The 11,737-nt window shown below is 39.7% G+C and overlaps 1 protein-coding gene across 4 annotated transcripts in view; it reads left to right on the top strand.

Annotated features, from left to right (window-relative positions):
- Nucleotides 1-148: 148 nt before the first annotated feature.
- Nucleotides 149-11,737, top strand: part of stab1 (stabilin 1) — a 45,046-nt gene continuing 33,457 nt past the window's right edge. For 3 of the 4 annotated variants that reach the window (XR_008572197.1, XM_054783981.1, XM_054783983.1), the window contains exons 1-13: nucleotides 443-752; nucleotides 3,020-3,141; nucleotides 3,217-3,332; nucleotides 3,423-3,508; nucleotides 4,889-4,958; nucleotides 5,045-5,140; nucleotides 5,767-5,880; nucleotides 6,094-6,281; nucleotides 6,342-6,478; nucleotides 9,055-9,182; nucleotides 9,297-9,373; nucleotides 11,066-11,185; nucleotides 11,524-11,661. Coding sequence is in view for 3 of the 4 variants with exons in the window: in XM_054783981.1 (XP_054639956.1) it covers nucleotides 702-752; nucleotides 3,020-3,141; nucleotides 3,217-3,332; nucleotides 3,423-3,508; nucleotides 4,889-4,958; nucleotides 5,045-5,140; nucleotides 5,767-5,880; nucleotides 6,094-6,281; nucleotides 6,342-6,478; nucleotides 9,055-9,182; nucleotides 9,297-9,373; nucleotides 11,066-11,185; nucleotides 11,524-11,661 (1,443 nt within the window). In the remaining variant the exon portion in view is untranslated. Of the gene's footprint in view, nucleotides 405-442; nucleotides 753-3,019; nucleotides 3,142-3,216; nucleotides 3,333-3,422; nucleotides 3,509-4,888; nucleotides 4,959-5,044; nucleotides 5,141-5,766; nucleotides 5,881-6,093; nucleotides 6,282-6,341; nucleotides 6,479-9,054; nucleotides 9,183-9,296; nucleotides 9,374-11,065; nucleotides 11,186-11,523; nucleotides 11,662-11,737 lie in introns of those variants that run through there. The other variant, XM_054783980.1, reaches the window with a different exon arrangement.

Genomic DNA, 11,737 nt, shown 5'->3' with positions numbered 1-11,737 from the left:
AACACTAGCCTCAACAGGGCGCAGCAAGGTCATTGTTAATTTTTTCCTCATTATTCAGATTCATCATCACAGATCTTGTATATATGTGTTTGTTTTGCTATCTCAGCCTACGTCCTCTTTTGTAATCATGTTTTGATTCAACTTTATGGTTATTGTTTCGAAGCTTTTCAACATTTCAGCTTTAAAGCTTTACGCAGTGCTAATGATGCCCTGCGATATGTTTGTGTAATATTATTCACAACAATAATGATTCAATATTCTGCCAGTGTCAATCCAAAGTGAGCATTGTTGTCTACTTTGTAATGTCTTATTGCCAGAAAAGGCCTAAGAGCCGTGGGGGTCAGTGGTGGGCCTGGTGCAGGGCAACAGCCGGAGGAAGAGGAGGAGAAGATCTCTGCTGGGAGGTTCTTTATGCTGCCACACTCTGTTGTTGAGCTTTTTTTCCTCTCTTCCTTGATTAGAAAGGAAAGGGCATGACGGTAGCAGCCTCTCTGGCTTCTCTCTGCCTCGCTGCACTGCGCTCACACTTTGTCACTTTTATCGCAATATATCCAAACAACTCCATTGTTTTCTCCTAGCATAGTTGTTTTTTTGTTCTGCCCTCCTAGCTAATGAATCAGCTTGTCTTCTGACTGATTTGTGCTGAGGTGGACTGCTGGGCTTTGGTGTTTTCATTTGTCCTCTGGATGTGACAGTGAACCATGCTGCCACTACTACTGCTGCTTGTCTGCCTGCAGACTTCACTACAACAGGTAACACACACCAAACAACACTGCTACACACTACATTACCGTAAGACCACATCACAATAATGACATTATTACTCTGACTCTGAAAAGAAAAAAGAAATAACCTGTTGCCATCTTAAGTGACTGTCCCATCGACAGGCAGTCACTCAACAGTGACCCTGAATGTGGCACAGATCACATGATGCCATAGTTTCGATCCTGTCAGTGCAGAAATATCATTTATCAATAAATACATGTGAACATATACTTTTTAAGTCTCTTCAAGTAAAACAAGACAATATTAACAACAAAACAGACAAATACAAACTAAACTCGCTTTTTTTACTTTGTGGTTTAATACTTATTTTAGAGTGTAGAACGTTAGAAAAGGCTTGATTAAATGATATCACTCAAACCTAGAACAATAGTCCACAACAGTAGGTATGAGTAGAAACCCACTGACTTCCTTCGTCCACAATGTAGTGGCGGATAGGCATAATAAACCGAGGTTGAAAGTGCTCAGTGAAGCGTTTAAAGTGACACCAAAAAAGGTTTGAAGAAAACAATAAAGACTCATTTAATGAAACATTTTTGTCATACTACTTGTACTGTCAGAGATAAATAAACAACCATAAAGTACGAGTGAAATGAAGTTGTGATTTTGACACGCCACCCCGGCGAGTTTTTTGAACAACCGCCATCTCCGCTCTGACATCATGGTCAGAACACATTCCGGGAACCAGATTCAAACAAATGCAGCCATGAACTCACAGCAAAGCCAAGAAAGTAACACAGTCACAACAGATTAGATTACATTTATTGGTCCCCAGGTGGAAATTTTGTCATCTTTCTACAATAACACAATGATAACATTCGCTGATATTGTGTTGTGATGACTATAACACACACACACAAAAATGTTTTTTTTGACTGTCAGTAAGTGACACTGACTGACAGTGACAGTAAGTGACACTGACTCCATATGCACAGGCACAATATAATACCAGTGAACAGCGATCACTGCTTATCTAGCCTTGGCATGAAACCCCATTCTATTAGTCTAAGATTCGTAGAATAGATTTATTAAAAAATATATGGACTTACTTAATGAAACTGACAGATCGACTGCAAAATAGGCTAGAAAGATAAGTGACGGCGATCCATATTTAGCTAGCAATTCACGTCGAGAACACTGTCTGGCTGGCAAGCAGGTTCAAACAAACACAGCCATGAGCACATGCGAAGAAAGTGTCATATTCACAGCAATAACACACTAATAACATTCAGTTATATAGTGTTGTGATGTGTGTGATATGTTTTACTGGCAGTGATAGCCATTGACAGCTGTCAGCTAGCTCTATGCACACTGCACACAGTAGCAATATTACAAAACCCGTATTTTAGCGATGCAAAAATCTGACACTGTGCATGCGCACACGGTTTGGAGAGTCCTTAAAAATGCTATTTTTGCATGGGATATCAGTGTATTTTCATTTGTGTACATGTTTGTTAGGTAGATTACTTCTTCCTCTTCAAATTTGTATTACATTTATATTGCGTGTTGGACCACATCAAGTCAAACGAATGCTTCGAACGTTAAATCCAAATTTAAGCCTTTCAAACTCATCAATCGGAGCTTCAGGACAAGATAAAAGGTATATTAGGATATTAATTCACTTTAATATCTGTCTGCAGATGAAATTTCCTTAAAATCCGATTGTGCGAAATGTTTTTTTTTTCAGATTTTCTCAAATATAGAGTGGATTGTGAATTTTATACATTTCTGTCATGGATGATGGCTAGGTATTTCTTGTGGACTGCAGTGTGAGGCATATACATAAAAAATATGACTCTTGATTTTCTTCCCTGGACTTTTTGATGATGAAGAAAATGTAAATGGCTACTGTTGAATTTCTCTGTTGACAGATTTTCCCCAGCCAAAGTTATTGTATATTTTGTAGTACGGTTGTACTTGCCAAGGTCCGTGGGTCGATCACAGCTTTTGTCTTGACTCAATGTTAAAGCAATAGGGACCAAAGACACTATTTTACGGTACAAACTCTGCTCTAACTTCTTAAATATTTGGGGTAGAGAAGTGAATGAGGTATCAAATTAATTGAATTTACATATTTCAAAATTTTGTAACATTGCTACTTGTAGTGTTTATTAGCATTGCTTTGCTGCTTCCGCTATCTGTTCTTCTGTGATTATGATGATGACGATGTTGTTGGTGGCTTGTCATGTTTTTACTCCTGCATCATATTCTTATTTATAACGTTCTTCTTGTTCAGACTCCTCCTGGTCGCTGTGACATCTCACACACAGTCAACATGTACACTTCCTGCACGTCCTGCGCCCTAGCCACCAGCAGCTGCCCGCATGGCTTCAGTAAGGTTGGCACCACCAACTGCAGGTATGAGTCATTCTCCGAGGAGGTGTTTGCTGGTGTGACTGAAGTGGTTTCTTCTTCACCCGGTGCTCTCTGCAGCTATGTGGTGCAGATCGGCGGCAGGGAGATGGTGCTTGCAGGATGTCAGCAACTTTGTGTGAAGAGTTCCATACTACCTCAGTGCTGTCCACAGCACTGGGGACCGCTTTGTCTCCGTAAGAAATGAACTTATACACTTGAAATAAGTAGAAATAACTGTACACACTGTCTGAGTTGATGATTATAATCTATATCGCTGTCGTTAGCTTGTCCTAGCTGGTCAGGGAAGACCTGTAACTTCCACGGAACCTGCATGGATGGTGACCTCGGCAATGGGACCTGTGTCTGTGATGTCGGTATACTTCCTGTCTACCTGTCTGTCTGGTTTACTCATATGACATCTAACCAAACACTAGAATACAGAGGAACTCAAATGGTACATTGGTAGAACAACTCCGAATTTGGCCTAAAATTCCAAAGACAGTGTCGTCCAAATGAGGAATGAAAACTGAATGAGTAAAAAAAAAAAAAAAAAAAAGCAACTGATTGTCAAAAACTGTCCTCAACAAAAGTAAGGTTCATCGCTACAGAGTTCACTGATTTTTAACAGTTACTTACATGGCAACGTATGCTACAATCTTACTTAAAACATTACATGTGCAGTATTTCAATTATTTGTCATGGGTGAATTAAGTAAGGTCAAACACCCTCCTGGAGTGCAGGGCAGCAGAGATCGTAAACATGTTGGTTGTCATGAATTAAATAGTCATCATTTCACAACAGCATTGAGCAGCTTCACAGCGTTGTTTGTTATGCTACAGTACAGTGGCCCTAAAGGGTCAATACGGCGCAACACTGGAATGACGATTCCGTTTGATCTAAGAGCTTATTTGCTGCTGTATCATTTTAATCCTAATATTAGTTTGTTACAGGGTTCCTGTACGTTATGTAAATATGGAAAGTATGGAATTTGATTTGATTTGATTTCCTGGTCTGGAAAAATATGGAAAATGGAAACTCAAGTATGGGAAAATATGAATGTTTCCAAGCGCTGTTACCGTTGTTCTGTTTTCTAATAAAATTATGATTAACTAAATAGAAAAAGCAATGGATCAATACGTTTTCAAAGGTGCTTGCTAGTGCATCTGAGATGTTTGTGTGAGAGCACACAGTAGGCGATGCATCCCAGAAAACATTTGGAAATATTGACAAGTTGAATGGCCAGCCCTCTGGTCTCATCCTCCTCCAAATCATAGTAAGAGCTACATTACCTAGCTACGATCTCCTGAAAATTATATGATGACATAATGAATATCTTGCCTTGCCTAAAGCACAAAGATAATAGGTCTGCTTTCAAGGGCGACTAAGGAAATGTAAAAAAATATTCACATTTGACAGGCTTAAATCAGAGGATATTTACATTTTTAAATTAAAAAAACGATTAATGGAATACCAAAATAGTTGATTAATTGGATCGATTCAATTGGATTCATCAATTCATTGATTGTTGCAGCTCTACTGATACTCATCTACTTACTGAGTCTGGAAAAAGTATGGAATTTTGAAATCTCAAATCCGTAGGAACCTTGTTATTCGATTTTACTTTGTTAATAGAATAACGGTAGAACAGTGGCCCCAGTCAATCCCAACATCAATTTTTATAGCTCATTAGACTCTTGATTTCTTTGGTTCTATAAGAAAAAAAATCAACAAGATATGCTTTTCTCTTCAGGACGGATTCAGTGGCTTTGCCTGCCAGGATTGCAGCAAACAGAACACTTTTGGCAAAAAGTGTGATCAAGGTGACAACATGCTGCATGTTGGAGTATAAATGGTGTTGAGGCAATATTCCACTCATGTTGTTGCTGTCTGCTGTGGTGTGTGTCAGTGTGTGACTGTGTGCATGGATTGTGCGACCAAGGTCCAGATGGCAGTGGACGGTGCTTGTGTCAGCCGCCATACACGGGGAAGCGTTGCGACCAAGGTGAGCGCTTCAGCTCCTTAATATGAGGATGACGATAAGCCTTTACAGTACAGCGATGAGATCACATTTTTTAGATCCCATACCAAGATTTTAAAATCATTCCTCAGTCATCGTACATTTATTCATTGCACAGTGACTCACATTACTCTTTTTGTACGCCGTGACGCCACATATTCTGTGCTGCCATTGGTCAGTCATATCAGCAAATATTTGTTTTGTTTTTCGCTATTGTTCCTGATTAGTATTTTTTTTTATAAAAAAAAAAAAAACAATGACTAAAGCTATCCTATCGTAGACATTTCCTGGAGAAAGATGAGCTGTTTAAACTTTTTGGGGATGATTTACACGCTAATTTTCACACTCTAACCACAAGAGGGAAGCATACTAACACTAAATTCAGTCTGCAGCTGAGACTCTGCAATTACTGATTTCAACAGCTGGAAAATATGCACAGACAACAAAGTAGTTTTTAGCATGGTGTAAGAGTATGATGACCCACATGCAGGAGCCATACTTCTCAGAGACTCAGTCATCAAGTTCAAGTGCTTGTATTGCAGGAGTACAACAAAATGAACACAAGAAAAAATGTTGGTTTTTGTTAATTGAGTTTTTTATGTTGTGTTCAGTGAGTAGCAGGTGCAGTTCTTGCAGTCCTTACTCATACTGTAAAGGAGAGGGAGACGCTGCCACATGCGAATGCTTGCCGGGGTACAGGAAGACACAGCAGAACAAATGCGCAAGTAAATTCATGACTCAAAACTGTCACTTTTTATTTTTGTAATCTTTTTTTTGGTCCTCTTTATCACTTAAGTTTCTGTTCTGTAAAGCATTAGCAAATTAGCTAACGTCTAATGAGATCCAACACCAGAGGTGCATCAAACATTGTTCGTACTAACCAAACCATAATATTAGAAACAACTCTCAGAATGATGTAGCACATGTTTTCTCTTCAGGTGTGTGTGTACCCAGCAGCTGTGATGTCAACGCACAATGCTCATCCCAGGGATCAAAGGTCAGCTGTGCCTGTAAGCCAGGCTTTGAGGGAGAGGGCAGAGTATGCGTACCAAGAAACCCTTGTTCAGTTAACAATGGAGGGTGTCCCTTCAACTCCACTGTCTGTGTATTTAAAGGACCCAACAAGGTGAGGACGCTTCACAAGGATGTTGATGACAAAAGGCAAATAATTTCCTGTCTCTTTTAGGCTCACTGCAAGTGCATGTCCGGCATGTCTCCAATAGGGGGTGACGCTGGGTCAGGCTGCCAGCTGGTCTCGGCATGCTCAGCAGACACCTGTCACTCTTCAGCAGTCTGTCAAACTGGACTGGATGGAAAAGCCAGGTCAGACACACAAACACTTCTCGAGGCACCTTCTTGTTTTGTTGTTACCTCAAGTACAATAACCGTGTACTACTGACCCAAATATTAGACAAAAATATATGACGTTGTGAGATTTATACATGCAAACCAGAAGGTCACGCCAAGCAACTCCTCTCCAAGGAGAAGCCAACCCTGCCGGGACTGTGTGGGGGGTTTCCTGACAGCTGTGATCCTGAAAAAAATGCAGAACATTGACCCCTCGGAAAAGTGGTGTTTTCTGCCATTCTGATGAGGGTGTGGGGGGGTTTGCCCCACAAACAACTTAAACAAATTGCGATTTTGCGACAGCAGCGGACCTAGGAGTAGAGAGCAGAGTCACCAAATGACTGTCCATGAGCTAAAATATTGTTATCTGACATTTATATATATATATGTGTGTGTATGTATATATATATAAATATATATGTATATATGTATACATTATATGACTAATATTCCTCTCAATATAGTATAAAAAAGGTATAGAACAAAGTATTTCCTAAAAACACACCACATACGACTATTGTTAAGCCTCCTTTACACTTGCACGAGCTTTGTCCCCGCATTGGTACGCAATTTTGTGTGCCAATGAGTTGTTAACAGGTGTCAAGTATATATAAACTGTGCGTGGCTGTGTGCCAGTGCGCAAAGAAAAGTTTGATATGTTCAAAATTTGTGTTTCCATGAACTAGTCGTTAATGCAACGTGAACACACCGCAACCTATGTTCAAACAATGCGGGCGGTGAGTATCAAAGCGTGCCTCCGCGTGTCGCATTGACATGAATGGGTTAACGTTTCCACCACCTCTTGGAGCAATTCTCAAGTAATTTCTGTAGCATCTTGGATCTTCCTTGTGATTTTCTGTTAATAACTAATCATAATGCCCAAAGCGATGTCTTCTAGTCAGCAATTCCCTCTTCCACACTGTCCGTGTCTTTTCTTTTTTTTCTAGTTTATTGCCTCCTTCCTGCTCTTTGCACATTCTCTATCCCAGTCTTTAAGGCTGGTGCTAAGACAAAACCAGAAAACTATCCGCCAATAAGTGTTTTACCAATCATATCAAAAGTAGCAGAGAAGTGGATTACCATACAGTTAATTGAACACCTCAACTGTGGACATACCCTTCTTCACCCAATGCAATTTGGTTTCCGTAAATATCACTCAACAGAAAAAGCAACCTTTTACTTTCTTGAGAATGTAAAAAGCGGTCTAGATCAGGGTGGGTTTGTCTGTGCCGTTTTTTTAGACTTAAAGCGTGGTTTCCATACAATACATCATGGTATGCTTCTTTCAAAATGAACTCATTTTAACTTTTCAAGAAGAGCCCTTGGCTGGATGAAATCATATCCAGCAGAAAGAAAGCAAGCTGTACAAATAGGACATTTTCAGTCAACTTATCTTACTGGAGTTGCACAATGCTCAATACTAGGCTCAATCTTATTCAGTCTCTATGCCAATCACTTACCAGATGTGTGTTGAACTACCAAAATACAGTTATGTGCAGATGATACAGTGTTGTATACGCATGCAAAAACTAAACAAGAAGCTTCTGCAATACTTTCTGGAGCCATGGTGCCAGTGTCCCATCGGCTCCTAATTTCTTGTTTACATCTTAATACTAAGAAAACTGTGTAATACTCTTTTCACGACATAAAATTGATGACCAACAAGCATCTGGTGAAAGTTTAGATGTGGTGGACCAGTTTCAGTATCTGGGCGTGGTCTTTGACTCCCACCTAACATTTAAGCAACATGTTAAAAAAATCACAAATACAATCAAATTTAACTTGTCAAATTTCAGTCATCTGCGATTGGCTGGCGACCAGTCCAGGGTGTACCCCGCCTGTCGCCCGAAGTCAGCTGGGATAGGCTCCAGCATACCCCCACGACCTTAATAAGGAGAAGCGGTATAGAAAATGGATGGATGAAATTTCAGTCATGTAAGACTTTTTCTGACTTTTGAATCAGCAGAAATGTATATGTATATAATAATAATAAATAAATAAATAAAACATCTTGCACGTTCCTTGCAAATAGAAGAATTAATTAATCTTGGGGTGATGCTTGCTGTTTCTTGGTGTCACGCGGGACACAGCGCGACCAAATAATGCCACGACTGCTTCACGGATGCGGGAAGTGGTGGTGACAGTGCATACCCATGCGGGAATAATGCGTGTCGCGCGTACTATTGTCCTGCATTAGACGTAAACAGTACTTGACAAGGTGTAAATAAGTCATGCGGTAGCGTGGTCATTTCATGCCAATGCAACATTTTTGATCACGAACTGTGTGCCAAGTGTGTAATTCATGTGTAAACAGAACACAAACAGCGCGCAAAGTACCCTTCACGCTTTTCAGGCGTGCTATAAATAAGTAAATAAATGACATGTATTGGCACAACAAATTGCGGGACAATGCGGAGGCAAAATGCGTGCAAGCGTAAACGCTGCTTTAGATAGCTTTAGCTTTTAATAGGTTTTTAAAGCAACAGTCAGTCTCATAATTGTGTCATTTTTGTGTTTTAATGTGTTTAGTTTCCCTCTCCTGCTCTTCTCAGGTGTGTGTGCCAGCCGAGCGAGATCAGTGATGGCCGCCGTTGCTACGGTACCTTGATGGAGCAGCTGTGGGAGCTGGACAGAAGTGGAAACCACAGAGGAAAGCTGACAGGAGCCATCAACCTGTTTGGTAAAAAGATCCCATAATCTAAAAAAACATTTATTTCTTGTGATCTTTATAAAGGCAGAGTTTTGTGTTGCCAGTTTTGTGCTTTGTTTATTATACTGTATATTTGTGTTTCAGAGAAAGGTTGCTTACAGCTGCTAAGTCACAATGGACCATTCACAGTTTTTGTCCCCCTGCTCAAAACTCCTCTGACTGTAAGTGGTTGCTCTTTGCCCTTTTAAAACACTACCACCTTTACAAGTCTAATAATTAGGGGTGTAATGATTCATTTATAATAACTATTCGGTTCGTATCACGATTCATGGTTGCCAATACAATATTGGTTCATTTGGAACGATATGATCCAAAATAATTCAGTAACTTTAAATCCTCATCAAGGACAGCACACATTCACAACGCTCATTCTTCACACTCCTACCGTCAGGCGGTTTGAAGTTTGAAGTCCAGGACCACAAGGCTGGCAAACAGCTTTTACCCACAGGCCATCAGGCTTCTCAACGAAGCACTCACACACGCCGCACGCAACACACACACACACTCATAACACTGAACATATTGTTGTTGCTTTTAATTTATTGGTATTAAATGTCTCTCTCTTTTCTTCTTGCTTTTAATTTATTGGTATTGATGTTTCTTCTGTTCTTATTCTTTTTCTTGCGTTTTCTTTCTTTTTTTTAGGGAGAATGAACAGAATAAGAATTTCATTGCGTGGTATAACTACCTGTTTTACTGTGCATATGACAATAAAACTCTTGAATCTTGAAATCGATTCAGTAACTTTTTAGCCAAAAAAGAAACTCAACCAGTCTGACTGTGAAATAAATACCTGGATACTGGACAGCGCAGGTGAAGTTTCCTAGATTCCCGTTTTTTGTAAGGGAATCAGGTATAAATTAATTATGGATACAAACAAACAAGTAAACGACAATTAATGGAAAATGCATTCACATTTTATTTGAATAAAGTACAACTACCACTTCAGGTTGAATTAAAAATAGGGCTGTCAAATGATTACAATTTTTAATCAGATTAATCACAGGTTTTAATTAATTAATCATCATTAGCAACTACACCTATTTTTACTTTGTTTAATTAACAGAAGGATAAATGGACAGGAGTATATATATTTGTATGTATTAACAGCTCCAAATGAACTGAATATGACAATCAAGCGAAAAGATACAACACAAGTCTAAAAAGTTTATAAGGTTTTATTACAAGTAATGAGGGGTTGCGTTCAAAGATATCACATAATTTAAGGTAAATTATCTTGTCCACAAGCTCTGAACCATTACTTTGAAAGGCTTAAAGTTTAAGTTAACTTCGGAATCACTCGTATGACTCGGTGCGGTCCAACACTCAGTATAAATACAGCACAAAGCGTGGCGATGACCTCACAGGCAGACTGAATCGAGGGTAGCACATGGTGTAGGGTGTCTAGAGTCACTCTTTACAGGACAAAAATTTACGAACTTGTGGTCTTTGGAGGACGTATTGGCTCCGTTTATTCAACTCCACATGTGCCAACAACACTGTAATCACAACACTCGCCTTTACATGGCGTCATCCATGCGCCCCACTCAACAGGCATGACTAATCAGCTTACGCCAAATCAAACTGCTACACTAGTAACGTTTAATGTCTTTATCATTAAAAGTGCTAAAAACACCACACATCCGTGCTTAAATCCAATGCTTTATTTCCTAGTATCGATGCAATAGATTGCCTTTTAAATAATGTTAGATCAATATACGCCATCCGGAATGGCAACTTGCTGAACACAGATCGATGCAGTTTGATTATAGCAATATAAATCGATACATCGATGTTGTGGATGAATCGTTACACCCCTAATAATAATACTCCCACTTCCACTTTGTCTCCAGTCTGTCAGGGACGAGATGTGTCACAACCACCTGATTATGGGTCAGCACATCCTCAAGGAGATGGAGGGCCGAGAGTTCAACATGTACGGAGGCGCAAGGATGAGGAGCAAAGACAGCAAGGTATGGACTGCACTGTACTGTTAGAAGGCTATCTATAATGCTGTATAGAAAAAGATAATAACGCTCAGTTATGTCACAGTCACGGTATTAATTTATTGGAGGATGCGCAGTAGGATATGTTGTGGCTGTCTATGATCACGCATGTGTAGTTATTGTGGTTTGCAGGGGTGTAGAACTGCACTCATACTGTTTGTAATATTTTGGCAACCTTATTTATTGACATTTTTACTTTTCTATACTAATGTAAAGCACAATAATAAACATATTGTCGAATGAGCCTGTTTATACCGACAAAGAAAGCTAGTTCCAAGTGTTGTTATTTTCTGGCTTCTATGTAGAGGTTCATTCTGCTGGATGATCCCAAGAAGCTGTACACAGTCATCCAGGCGGACTTGCCAGCAGCCAATGGGATCATCCACATCATTGACCTGCCAATCATGAGCCTTCCTCCTGCCAGGCCAACTCAACGAGTCATGGTGAGGCCACCACATATAAATAATAATTCATATTTTTCCTTCTGAAGCCATTTGATCTCATTGTTCTTGTGTGCAG

This window comes from Dunckerocampus dactyliophorus, chromosome 8, assembly GCF_027744805.1.
Source record: "Dunckerocampus dactyliophorus isolate RoL2022-P2 chromosome 8, RoL_Ddac_1.1, whole genome shotgun sequence".
NCBI classification, from domain to species: Eukaryota; Metazoa; Chordata; class Actinopteri; order Syngnathiformes; family Syngnathidae; genus Dunckerocampus; species Dunckerocampus dactyliophorus.
Note: the sequence above shows the minus strand (reverse complement) of the source record. Positions and strands in the feature narration are given on the sequence as shown.